Raw genomic sequence first — 13,819 nt, 5'->3', positions numbered from 1 at the left:
AATTACAGCTGCCCAAATGCATTATCTATGCAGAAGCCTTTTCTTTTGAAAGCTCAGTAATATAGAGGTTGTCAGTAGTGTTGTGTTTATTTCTTATCGTCATACCTTGTCTTGCGTATCTCCTTGATTTACACCCTTTATAAAAGACAATTGCAGGCTAGGTTTGCCATAGTTAAGGCCATCATTATGCTGGGTCTAATGATAAGGTATCAGGTTTCCTCCTCCATTGCTGACGGCTCTGCTGTGAGAGCTTTCCCGCATGTGCTGCAGAAATGCTTGGCAGTGACTTGCACAAGACTTGAGCTTCCAGTTAATTTAAAGACTGTCTGGGCGTCTAGTCCTACATTCCAGATCAGAGAGCAGAGTGAGGCATTAAAGCACAAACTGGAGCAACACGTTATTAGCACAGCAGTCTGCCTCTGTTGCAAAAAACATTTTCAGTAGTTGGGTCAGATCCTTAATAAGTCCGATACCGTGACAAACTGTGTGAGAGGTTGTTTGGCGTGACTCATCTAGCTGGGGGTCCAGCAGGCTAACTGTAAGGATGAGAGTGACCGACCCCCCCCCCCCATCACTTCCATGAGGAATGAGCCAGGGAGCTGCTGCAAGGGTGGAGATGGGGCAGTGGGAGGGGTGCAAGACAGATGTGCAAAGGGAGGCAGGGAATATCTACACACTTAGGAGAACACACGTGAGCAGGACTACAGTCTGACCTTCCTGCCAAAGTTCTGTAATCAACTCCATTTCTCAGATGTTTCAGGTTATTGTTGCAGCACTTCTAACGTGCAGGTCTGCTCCTGCCAGCTCATTCCATGTGGTAACCTTTCTGTTTGCCATTACAGGACTTCATTTTGGAACATTACAGTGAAGATGGCTCAAAATACGAAGAGGAAATTGCAGACCTTATGGATCTGCGCCAGGTGAGGTTGCAATTCAAGTCCTGACAGTTTTGTTTTTATTCTTAAATGTTCCTCGTGAGTTTATCCATCCACCCATTTTCTAACTGCTTCATCTAATACAGGGTTGCTGAGGAGCCAGAGCCTACTTCATCATTTTACATAGTATCATAACTGGATTAAAATAGTTGGAAGATTCTATCATATATTTAATATATGTATGCACATACATATTCTGTGTATTTTCTATACTTTTCGTTTGTCTGAATGGATGAGATCCTAGGATCAATTATACTAACTAATAAATAGGCTGGATAACCTTTCTGGCGTTCTCATATGTGCGGCACAGTGGCGCAGTGTCACGGCGCCGAAGCCCTGCATGGAGTTTGCACGTTCTCCAGGTGTTCCACGGATTTCCTTTAGTTGCTCTGGTTTCCTTCCATATTCCAAGACCTGCTGGAAGTCTTGACTTCTGGGAAAATTGACCCTGGTGTGAGTGTGTGTGTGTGCCCTGCAGTGCACTGGTGTCCTGCCCGGGGTGTATCCTGCCTTGTGCCCGATGCTTGCTGGGATAGGCTCCGGCTCCACCCTTGACCCTGTATTAGATGAAGCGGTTAGACAATGGCTGATGGGTGTTCTTTTGTGTCCTTCGGAATTGACCCTGACGGTGTCTCTTGGTGTCCGCAGGCCTGCCGCACCCCCAGCAGGAGTGAGACTGGAGTTGAGTTGCTCTCCAGCTACTTCAGCCAGCTCTCGTTTGTGGAAAACAGATTTTTCCCACCTAGCCGACAGATGGGAATATTTTTCACATGGTATTCTGGTCTTTATTGCTTTGTGATTACATTTACTCTCTTAAGCTTTCACTTGTGAGAAATGGTTACACACAGGTGCATATATACTTGACAAGCCTAAAAAAAATGATTTGTAGTTTTTGTGTTTTTTTTTGGGGTATCATTATTAGGGATTTGGGTAACATAGTATTCACAAGAATGTACCTCCAGTGGGTTTACTAGAAGTTAGATCTAGTTTATCAGTTCCTGATGGAGCACAGTTCAAGCCATGTTCTTGGCTGAAGCCATCGGAAGCTTGACTTGACCTCAGCCGTGCCTCCTGGCAGGTATGACTCTTTCACCGGAGTGCCGGTGTGCCAGCAGAACATCTCCCTGGAGAAGGCCAGCGTCCTCTTCAACATCGCAGCGCTCTACACTCAGATAGGCACGCGCTGTGACCGCCAGACCAGGACCGGCCTGGAGGACACCATTGATGCCTTTCAGAAAGCCGCAGGTACGCTCAAAGCTTAAAGCTCAAGCTCAAGTAACTCCCTTTACTCAACATGAAACAAGATTTCGCAGTTAAGATAATCTATAAATCTTGGAAATGCTAATTAGAATTTCATTTATTCTGTGTCTTCTCATTTCCTCTTATTGTATTCTTGAGCTATCTCTTATTGTGTTACACCGCTCTGGGCCACCAATAGCTGAATACAAGCACAGTCCTATTTACAGATGAGGAAGTGAGGGGGATTTAAGGTTAATAGTTAATGAAATGCCACCTTTTGGTAAATGATGTTGGCTTTGTTCTTTTGTTCAAATGCAAATGCATTTTAGTAGTTTGTCACTGACTTTTATATTTATATGCAGTACTCACTATTAACAATGAATGCAATCAGCAGGTGTCCTTTGTTTCAGATTGATTTCTTTGTGGGTTAGTTGATTGGATTTTAGATACCTCATAGCCACAAATGGGACCCCCCACAGCTTCAAACAATAAGACACTACTTTCTATGTAACAATACCTTGATAACGCAGATTTTCACTGTGCTGAAACTAGACTAATGGTTGGAGCAACTTGCTCTACTGGTTCCAATAAAACTAGGGGAATAAGGAAGGTTTGGTTTGTCTTCATGTGATGAATAAGGAAGGTCGCACTTTGTTTCCTACTGTCTTTACTCATGCAAAGTTGTTGTGCATGAGAAACAGTCTATGCAAAACACACTGGTATCAGGTTCATGCAGACAGTATTGACTTTGTTCCCCGTTAACAAGGAATTTCATTACATCCTGTTATCTGAAAAGATGTTTTAGATCCAGCTTTGAAGTTAATGGCTAAAATAACAGCAGTCATTATCAAACTGTACAACAAAAGTCAGGCCTAGAGGTCCACTATAATCCTTTGCTTTGTTCAATCAGCATTAAGACAAAGCAGAGGTAAACATTAAAGGTTTCACAGAAAGCAAGTAATGTTTCTAAGTAATAAGTAAATAAAGTCAATAAAATAATGATAAAGGTTACATTGCGGGTAAAATCCAATAAAACTTTAGATTTGCATGCGCTTTAAGTATTTAGTTTGGCATCTAAACAATCAGGAACTGCACAGGTGGTGCTTTCCTTGTTGGGACAGTGTTCCTGGTGTTGCCTTCCTTGATTTTAGCATTTTATGCTTCTGATTAATAAGGAATTCAGTGAATGCAGAAGAAGTGGCCCATGTGTCAACAGGCTTTATCCCCAACTTGTAAGACTGGGTGGAATCCAGCCTCCTCTGTTTCCACTGTGTGAACTGAGCCCGACGTGCTGACAGACTTGGCCGTTTATGTTGACATGTCAGACAACGCAGGAAAGCAATTAAAAAGGTGGAAATTTGCTAGGATAAACTACTGTATGGTTAAAATAATAGAATTTAAATCCATGGATGTCATGTTAAATTGTATAATGCACACTGAAGGCCTCAGTCAGAATATTTTTGTACAGTTTCGTTCACCATGTTACATTAAAGATATTGCTGTGCTGGAATCAGTAAAGGGAGGATCCAGCAGAAAGAATTCCGGGGCTGAAGGGACTGAGCTACACTGAGAGTCTGAAAGAACTGAGCCTTTGTAGTCCAGAACAGAGACGACTCCGAAGGAACCTGATCCCAGTCTTCAGAATCCTGACAAATACCAGCCAGAGGATTTCTTCAGAAAGGACAGCGAAACAAGAACCAGAGGACGCATGTGGAAACAATGCAGAAGTGCATTTAAAACTGATAGCGGGAGGTCTTTCTTTACCCAAAGGGTTGTAGGAGTATGGGCCAAGCTGCCTTGCTATGTTGTTGAAACTGACACCATGGTTTCTTTCAGTTTTTTTTGGATCAATTAGCTGCAACTTACCGAATGGGCTAAATGGGCAGATTGGCCTCCTGTGCTCCGTAACCTTTCTAACGTACGTGTCACCCCCTCAGGAGTCCTCGGTCACCTGAAGGAGACCTTCACCCACACTCCCAGCTACGACATGAGCCCTGCCATGCTCGGCGTGCTGAAGAAGATGATGCTGGCCCAGGCTCAGGAGTGCGTCTTTGAGAAGACCGCCCTCCCTGGCATCAGAAACGAGTACTTCTCCCTCTTGAGAATGGCACAGGAGGTTGCCAAGGTATGGAGAGCCAGTGACTGAGATCATCTTGGGTACAGCCCCAGCTACACCAACGAGCACTGCTGCTGTTCTAGTTGATAGTACATCAGGAAAGAGCATTTACCCCCATCAGTGACAGAGCTCAGATGAGTTAGTGAACCTACATGTGATAGGTTTTCACATTTGTGATGCACACTGACCTAAATTATGTTCTCTATGCAGAATTTTATGTACTTAGTCTATGTATATAGTCACCTGCATTGTCAAGTTTTTTAAACTAATAATAATAAATAATAAATAATAACAGTTTTTTGATGTCCCTCAATTTTCAGTGTATGGTTCAGTATAAGAAAAACAGTCCAGCTTCCAAAGCATCATCTGATCTTTGTAAACGAATCTTGCTGTGTAAGCTTGCTTCTGACCTTGAGAATGAGGATTATTTTATGTTACGGCAGAATGGAACAGAGCAGTTTTTTGGCCTGTTGGTTCAGTCTGACGGTGCTGTTAAATTGCCGTGTTTTTCTCCTCTGATCCTCTCTCGGGGCTGTAACCTGTCCGTTGCTCTCGCAGGTGGCAGAAGATTACGGTCTTGTGCTCCAGGCGATGACTCAGAGTCCAGTCAAGGACAACGTGCCCTTCTTCTGGTCGACCATGGTGCAGGTGAAGATGAGCCACTACCGCGGCCTGGCCCATTACTTTGTGGCCACCGCGCTGCTTGATCATAGACGTAAGCACCACAGCATCGTCTTACTCACCCTCGTCCTTCTGGTGTGTGGTTTCGAGCTGCGCAGCAGTCTTGCCATGACAAACCTGTTTGCTCCAAAGACCAGTCCTGCTCCCTTCCATCATGGCAATTTCAGTAGTGTTGCAAAATACATGAAAAGCTTTATTCTTTCCCCATGTAATATTTTTTTTTAATCAACTGAGATGAAACTGCTAGGAAATAATGAGCAGTTCGTTCTGTTACACATTGAGTCAGTTTTTTAGGGGCTTATAACCGGTCTCTAATAAACCAGACTGAAAGAACTAATCTGCTTCAAGCATGTTAACTGTAACATCTTTAAAAAGAAAAAAATAACAGGCTTTGTCCTGAAGGATAAAAAGTGCATCTCTGCCTTTTCATGTGCATCTCCTTCAGTGTGTGTGTCAGGTGATACCACGATCTCTCAGTTTAAAGATGGATTAGCTGATGCCTGTCTCTGTTGTGTGTCTGTGTGCTCAGTGGGCCCAAACGATGATGAGGACCGGCAGGAGAAGGCCTTATCCCAGCTCTATGACAGCATGCCTGAGGGACGCTTGCCTCTCGACATCCTCAAAAGCAAAGATGAACGCACGTTCCTAGGTAAATCTCCAGCGATTCGGACATCACCGCAAGCATGTGATGTATCTCTGGGGTCTGTGCTTGTGGTCTTGGGCCGCAGTGCTCCAGTGTCCCGGCGCGTGTTTTGAGCGCCGAAGGGCGTGAGGTGCTGCCAGAGGTTCACACGCCCTTCCTCCAAACTGCACTGGGCTGAGTTTGTGTTAAAAAGGAAAAAAAAGCTCAACACAAATGTTCCCAATTGTGTGTGCGTAGCAGACAACAATCAGCAATTCAGTCGCATCATCCAGGTGGGGGCTGCACATTGGTGGTGGCGGTGGGATTCCCCCTGGAGTGCAGTATCCAGAAAAGCACGATATAAGTGTAAGGAATTATTATTATAATAATGACCAGTCCAGCCGTGAAGGTGTGTAAATTCAAGGTGTTGTACTTGTTTTAGTGAACGACAGCCTTACAGCACTGTGACAGCGGTACCTGTGTCCTCTCCCCAGGGAAAGCGCACCTCCGGAAGGCCGTCATGGGGCACGAGGAGGCCCTGCGGGTCCATGGCCTGTGTCGGCACCTGAAGAAGCTGGACATCCTGCACGAGATCCTGCAGGTCAGCCACCGGCGCTCGGCCGACAAGTACTCCGCCTACGAGACCGGGGATGACTTCGTGGACTACATGGAGGCGCCTGACATCATCTGTGAGTGTGAACTGAGGCGCCCGCAAGGGCTCCTGCGCTCGTGCGTGTGCAGCGCTGTGTGCGGATTCGTGAAGGGTTCACTACGTGGACAGCGTTTCTTTTTCCTGGCAGGGCCACGACAAGGCTTCTGTCTAATATTTATGTTTATTATCAATTTGCTTTTGTGTGTTCACTGTAGGTAGATGACATGATAGTCTTCGCCATCGTTTAAGTTTCATTTTTAGAGTGTTGTATTTTGTTGATCGTGTGGTGCCCGTTCTTGAAGAGCTGTACTATATTTATAATATTATTTGTTTTTCATCCTCAGCAAAAACAGAGCAGAGAGCTGAAATTGTCGTGCCCTTTTCTACAAAGGTGAAAGTCAAAGACTTTTTCCAAAAGCTGGTATGTGGGTTACTAATTCCTACAAATAACAGGGCTCTTTTACCTACAACTGGTTAAGTGCTTTATTGGAAAACAACACTGAATTATTTCAATTACATAAAACACACTACTGAAAACTTTGGTGTTGTTTTTTAAAACGGCAAATCATACGTTCTTTAAGTGGTGCACTACTAACAATATTAACCAACTAAATTTATCTTGATGTTCACTTGGTATGGAATGTGGAAGGCATGACTGTTTCACCTGTTAATAGTTGAAAAATATTGGTCTCTTCTAAGTATTGTTGGGCAGATCCCAACGTACCTGGCACAAAACCATGCCACATTTATGATAAATACATTCTTTGAGATCATAAAAATATTTTTCAATTCAATTAACAGATGTTTACTTTGGTTCTAAAGATGTCTTAAAGGAGGAGGACAGCTTTAAGTCTTAATGTCTTAAAGCTGTCAGATGCTTTCTTTCTTGAGTTGTTTCCATCCCTAATGTAATTCTCCAGTGTTTCTGAGAGGAGCGTCCTGCAGTATTTGGTTCTCTTGACTGTGTGATCCACAAAACCAACTGGGCTCATAAACACCTTTTTTTGCACGTTTGGAAGAATGCGCTGTAATAAATATTTTTGCTTCAAAACCTTTAAACCTTTAGCATTATTTCAAAATGCAGCAAAATCCATCTAGCTCGGGGATCAGATTCATGCCACATTCTCTTGCAGACTTATGGAGTAGAGTTTACATAACCAAGAATGCTTTAAATGAATGATAATGTGTTATCTTTTGATTTTTATTTACTTTTCAATCTTTGGGGCAAGAAAGGCTACAAACTGTGACATATGCTGCAGTAATGCTCATAGTTAAAATACTCTGTCTATAAATAGAGTGATGGGATTGTGGAGACATTCAGTGTGAAGGTAAACCCACACTGTGTCAGGTCCTTCGGGCTTGTTTGTTTGTGTTTGTCCACCTGAACAGATTCTGAATTTAGCTGACAAAACACCACAAAAGGAAGTGAACTTTGTAATTACAGTTTAATAGTTTATGCATGATCAGCTTTTCTGCATCCTCAGTTATGAAACAATGTGCAGGTGTGTTCCATTTCTATTTATAAAAATGGAAAAAAAAGCTACTTCTTTCCAGGAATGGATGTTTCACTTTTGCAATTGTTATTAAACCCTTCACTGCCCTGTTTTTAATATTTAATATGTATTTACCTCGGCATTGCTAATGTGGAAGGTGCCGTGATAAAAGAGTCATGTACTGTAGGTGTAGCTGTAGGTGAGATGAGTGAGCTCTGGAGTCATTCTTTCCCAGTTCCCTGAAGCTACTCCAAGGCCATACATGCCCGAGATTTCTTGTTTGAGTTTGTGTGATGTCAGCTGTGCTGACAACTGTCTCTGGTTTCCAGGGCCCCCTGTCACTGTTTTCAGCCAAGCAGAGATGGACAGCCCCTCGGACAGTCCGCCTGCGCGCAGAGGATGGCGATCTGGGCTTCACGCTCAAGGGGGTTTCACCAGTGCAGGTCCAGTCCCTGGACAGCCTGAGCCCTGCGGCTGTGAGTACCCTTCTGTCTGAAGAGCAGCGCACAGAAACACCCCCTGAGCAACTCGGGTCACAGGGCCCACATGTCAAAACACTTAGGTGCTTACATTCCTTCTGCTTCCTGTGGGGATATAAGCACCTGTTTCTTTGTAAAATAGGACCCATAAGACTATTCTGTAATTTAAAAGCTTCAAAACTATTAATTTTACAACTTTTCCAACGAGTATTTTCTTAACGAAATAGTGAAATAGTGAAAGGATGGTGAAAGCAGTGTATCTGCAGTCACTTTACTGCAGTGGTGACTTATATTTTCAGTAGCTGCTTCCCTGTGGAACTCAATTGCTTCCTGCACTGACTTCTGAGAAAACTATTTAACAAACAGAATCCCGCTCCTGTTAACAGCATTCAGCTTTACTTGCAATTCTTGGGGTATAAAGCTGAACTTTAAAGTGATCTTAAAACTAAGACCATGGGTCATATGTGCAAGTGCACAAGGGTACCTTGTAAGGCTGTCTGGGGAGAAACACAAGTTCCCCTTCTTTTGCTAATTTAATTAAACTTCTGAGAACTGTACTCCTGTTTTTTTGTGAGAATGCTCATTATAATGCTAGCAACAAAGAGCGGGTCCTAATTAAAACCAACAGGCTTCATGTAAAGAGGGATTACCAAGATTATATAATGGCTGTACTCAAGTGCTTACGCTGTGGGTGAACTCTTTAATTATGAGTTACCAGACAACATTTGTTTGACCGGCTTTTTTTTGCCTGAAAAAAAAGAGGAAAGAAAAAAAAGAGGTGAAATGTTTTGTCAGAAGTGAAGAAGTGCTGATGTTGACAAACTCTCAAATGGAAACTGAAACAGCAGTCTCTCCGGTTCATTCTTGTACATCTTGCATCTTGATTCTTGTAGTTTTGGAAAGACCGCAGGCAGACGTCTGTAGCTTTCAGTTTTTCCTCTTTTCCCTTGTGCTGTCAGAGAGTAAACGCATGAATAAATACAGCTGCCAGCAGCGGTCAGGATGACATATCCCTTATCATGGGCAAGGCCAGATTTAGATACAGCATTTGTGGTTCTTTAATGTGATGGCAGAATAACCGTAATCATATAATAAGACTGCTTGCACTTTCTAAGTAGTTGCAAGAAGATTTTGGCAGGGAGATTTAGGCACATAAGGGGTCCTACAGTATGTGTCTTCTAGCCTTTACCCTGTCGGCACTCAGTACAGGGTCACAGGCTAATTCTGGTAGGACATGGCAGAGGTACAGTATATGGATGCAAAATCATGAAACCGGTCAGCTTTACCAGGCTGGAATATAATTCCCCACACATGCAAAACACAGATATTCAAGCATTAAGCACACTTAACATTTTATTGACTCATGACAACCATGTTTTTTAAGGCAGCTTCTTGGTTGGAGAAGAAGCCTGGCCTTGTCTGTTTATATCTATCCGTTCCTTGCAGGTTGTTTTCAGAGAAAACGTCATTGGATTGTTTTACAAACCCCGTTTGGCATAGCTCTCCCCCTGATACAGCCATCCAGAGGCCTTCACATTGTGCTTGTTTTCTGCAGGCTTCTGGAATTGAGAGGGAATTGAAAATAGTATATTATGAAAAATAATCCACGCAGCACCTTCATTGCTTGGCTCCCTAGCTATGTGTTTGATGGTGCATCCAGGAGTAACAGTCCTGATTATGAATACAATTCTGTCACAGTAAAACTAAGAAGAATCCATACAACATTAAAAAAAGTGTTAAACTGTGAAGAGTTATAGTGTAGCATCACTAAACACAAAAGGTTAGACACGAATTCCCACAGCAGCAGAAAAATGCTAGGAGAAACAGTGAGGTCATGTGACTTCAAATAACACAGTAATACGACTTCAAAGTAACTTCAAAGTGTGACCCTTTGAAAGCATGGTGAATTAAAAAACAAACTATGCAGTTTTAGCCTGGCTAATCTTCTTTAGAACATTAAGGCCAAGCTGCAACCCAGCAAAATCTTGGCTGTGATGTGTAATGTAATGTTTTACACATACAATATGATGCACCGTCTGTCTCATGGGGTGACCAATGTCTATTTACCGTCTGCAGGGCTGCACCTGTTGCACTAAGTACTATGGTTCTTTTGATTGACCAGGGACCGGTATGAAGCCACGTGCTTGTGCACTTCTCTGTTCCTCACGAGCTAACAGTCCTCTGACCTTGTCTGCGCAGGTTGAGGGCCTGAAGGAAGGAGACTACATTGTGTCCATCAGGGACACGGACTGCAAGTGGATGGGAGTCAGTGAGGTCATGAAGCTGCTGAAGGATGTGGATGAAGGGGGATGTGACATCAGAGTTGTGAGCATGATGGACAACAGCCCCTGCATGGTAAGGAATGGGCTCATTTGCTCTTTAAAAGAAGCCTCCTCAAAAAGATACATTCTTAGAGATCATCATGTTCTCCACAATAATAATGAATCATACCTTACACTTGTATAGTGCTTTTCTGGACACTCCACTCAAAGCGCATTACAGGTAATGGGGATCCCCTCCACCATCACCAGTGTGCAGCCCCTCCTGGATGATGCACCAGTCCGCTCCCCACACACCAGCTCTCAGGGGGGAGGAGAGCAGAGTGATGAAGCCAGTTCAGAGATGGGGATTATTAGGTGGCCATGATTGGTAAAGGCCAGGGGGAAATTTGGCCAGGACACCAAGGTAACACCCCCCCCCCCCACACACTCTTTTCGAGAAACGCCCTGGGATTTTTAATGACCACAGAGAGTCAGGACCTCGGTTTTATCCAATGGACAGCGCCTTTTTACAGTATAGTGTCAGTCATTGGGTTTCTTCAGAAGTGGGGATAAATGGAATTCTTGGCTTTTGTTCATACTGCCCTTTTAAGTATGGACATTTTATTGAAAAATAATCTGTAAAATAATTTTACAGAAGGATTTTCATTATGCAGGGAAGCTGGGAAATCAAGGAATTTTCCCTCGGAGCCTCAGTTTAATTCCACTTCTGGTCTGTGCTTAAGCCGGTTTTAGCCTTTGTTTTAGTTTTTTTTCCCCTCGGTTTCTCCTCCTCAGCCCAACAAGAGCGCTACCTTCTCCGGAGGCCTGCCCAAGACCTACTCCATGATCTGCCTGGCCATGGACGATGACAAGATCACAAAGGCCCGGAAGGTCACCAAGAAGATGTCCTTCCTCAGCTGGGGGGTGAAGAACAAGCAGAAGAGTGCCAGCACCCTTAGCCTGCCCAATGCTGACTACTCAGACACCCTGCCCAGAAGCAGGCTGTCCGCGCCCCTGCCCAACCCCCACAGTACCAGCGCACTGTACTAGGACCTGCCGCCCAGACACTGGACAGAGACCTGTTCCTGCTCGGAACCTTTATACTGCAGAACAAGGGTTTTGTGTGTATATATGTATACAATTGTATTGGATGAAAACTATACCTTGCACATTATTATTAGTGTTTTAAAATGTCAGTACTATTTTTTTTTTTACTTCTTGTTTTGTTTTAACAAATGCTGCTGTCATTCTGGCGTATTAATACGGCGCTCCCGAGTCTCGTTTGAAGTGCACCCAAGGACAGTTTGGGTTTAGGTTTTCCTAGACCGTGCTACTTGATGTTCTCGCACTCGTAGTCCCATATACATTCCTATGTTTGTGTGGAGGACGGCCGTGACTGTCTTTTCCCTCGGTGTGTGATAGAGGGGGAGGAGCGGTACCTCTTCCAGGCATTGCTTGTGCTCGAAATGGAAAGCCGGAACGAGGTGTGTTGTGTAGCCTTGTGCCAGCTCCTGCGCTGAAGGAACTGAAGGGAAATAACAGCCGTTCTGTGAGAAGGTTCCAACAGGGAGAAGTGGGACACCAGGCCTCACAGAGGTAGCAGTGATCTGTGGTGGGCAGCTGGAAGTGAAAGGTGAAACTTACTGTAAATAAGCTTTTCCATTTTAGAATCGGGAAAAAGTGGGTAACAGAAAGCAATTGGAAGAAAACTGATTGTGATGGTTGTTTCTATTTCAGCAGTTTCGTACATTTGAAACAGAATTTCTCGAGATACTGTATATGCTGTGGTGCAACACACCAAAGTTCAAAGTGACAGACAACAGTTAAGCTGAAGGGATCTTACTTCTAGGTAGAGAGGGAGAGAAACTTCTCGCTGTTTCTAGGACCTATACACTCCAAGTGTATCCTGCTGCTTATTTTGAAGGATTTTGTTTAAATTTACTGAAGTATCATCTCTAGCTGTTTAATAAGCATGGTCATACCTGCCTTTGGATATTTCTGATGACCCCAGGGGTAATGTCAGTCACAGCGAGGGGCAGGGCTACTGTGAACATAATGATAAAATGTCCACAGTTTTTTACCATTATTGTATTTCATATGACCAGACTCTTACCATTTGCTAACACTTCAGAAAGTGTTAAAGAATATTTCTCTGTCTACAAGGTAGATAATAATTTACACCATTTGATACTCAAATAATTTTATATACAACAAAAATGAGAAAAAATATATTCATATTTACTACATTCACTTTTAAGTAGTTATTTGTGTATTGTCTGTTTCATTGATTTGTACTTTGCATGTAATGAATGATTCTTTGTGCTGTACAATAGCTATTTTATTGTTTGGGGTTTTTTAAATCTCTCTGTGGAAATTCTAAAGAAAGAAGCTGACAATCTCCACCTGCCATTTTTTTAAAGTTGCCAGTTACCCTTTAATAAGTGTTCATGTCTGAAATGAAAAGGTTTGGATGTTTGCAATAGAACACGCAGAAGAGTAAAGACAATAATATTCCTGATGCTCAACTGAAAACATGGATGAAAAAAAACCAAATTTCCTCAGTCACATGTAACTGCTGTTCTTAATTTACATTTTAGGTGTTATTTTTTTGTTTTCTTTTTATTGCGTTCCACGATTCTGCTTATCATACATAGAATAAATTAAATTAGGTATGAGAAGCCTTAAGGCAGTGCTTGTACAGACTGTGGTGTTGCTGGGGCTTCTTGTTAATGGATGCCTGCCTACCATAGGAGAATCCTATGAAACAGGAGAAAATAATGAAAGATTGCTGTTCTTCAGATGAAGCCGTATTGTGGTTGCTTTTTTTGTTATCTCCGAGGTGATACCTGTGCATGGAATTGTAGAGACGGGCAGGAGGTTTCTTTACTCGCTGTCCTCACTTCCCCAAGAACTTGGGGTTTGGTGTTTAATAGGTTCAGTGCCTCAGTCGGAGATGATGGGACTGTACATAATCTTCTAAGTAACTAAAAAAGGGTGTTAATGCTTAGAATTCTTCACTAGATATACTAAATCACAAGAAAACCTGTAACTGCAAACTGGAATTTGAATAAATAATGAGAAAAAACCTCACACGTCTGACACTAGTTTTATCAGAGTGTACTGTGTGGAATTAATGCAATGACTGGGGTCCCGATGCAGGATGTGCCCCCTTCACCATTCATTTTTATTTTCTTGTAAAGGCAACGTTACAGCAAAGATTCATAACCATTGCAGGTTATCATCGTGACTCAAGAGAAAAAAACATTAACTTGATTTTCATAAAGCATTATTAGGCTTGTCCATGATGTTGTGTCAACTCCCACAACGCAAACATTTGTTAA

General features: G+C 42.9%; 1 protein-coding gene across 2 annotated transcripts in view; it reads left to right on the top strand.

Annotated features, from left to right (window-relative positions):
• The window catches only part of rhpn2 (rhophilin, Rho GTPase binding protein 2), a 34,031-nt gene extending 20,461 nt beyond the window's left edge, over positions 1–13,570 (top strand). The window contains exons 5-15 of one of the 2 annotated variants that reach the window (XM_088938645.1): positions 843–920; positions 1,584–1,708; positions 2,014–2,180; positions 4,112–4,299; positions 4,849–5,005; positions 5,501–5,620; positions 6,088–6,282; positions 6,590–6,636; positions 8,068–8,214; positions 10,417–10,572; positions 11,274–13,570. In XM_088938645.1, the coding sequence (XP_088794771.1) occupies positions 843–920; positions 1,584–1,708; positions 2,014–2,180; positions 4,112–4,299; positions 4,849–5,005; positions 5,501–5,620; positions 6,088–6,282; positions 6,590–6,636; positions 8,068–8,214; positions 10,417–10,572; positions 11,274–11,528 (1,635 nt within the window). In that variant the 3' untranslated portion in view covers positions 11,529–13,570. Of the gene's footprint in view, positions 1–842; positions 921–1,583; positions 1,709–2,013; positions 2,181–4,111; positions 4,300–4,848; positions 5,006–5,500; positions 5,621–6,087; positions 6,283–6,589; positions 6,667–8,067; positions 8,215–10,416; positions 10,573–11,273 lie in introns of both variants that reach the window. The other variant, XM_088938644.1, reaches the window with a different exon arrangement.
• Positions 13,571–13,819: the final 249 nt, after the last annotated feature.

The sequence above is a fragment of the Atractosteus spatula genome, chromosome 21 (assembly GCF_055471065.1).
Source record: "Atractosteus spatula isolate fAtrSpa1 chromosome 21, fAtrSpa1.hap1, whole genome shotgun sequence".
NCBI lineage: Eukaryota > Metazoa > Chordata > Actinopteri > Semionotiformes > Lepisosteidae > Atractosteus > Atractosteus spatula.
This window is presented reverse-complemented; position numbering and strand designations above follow the sequence as displayed.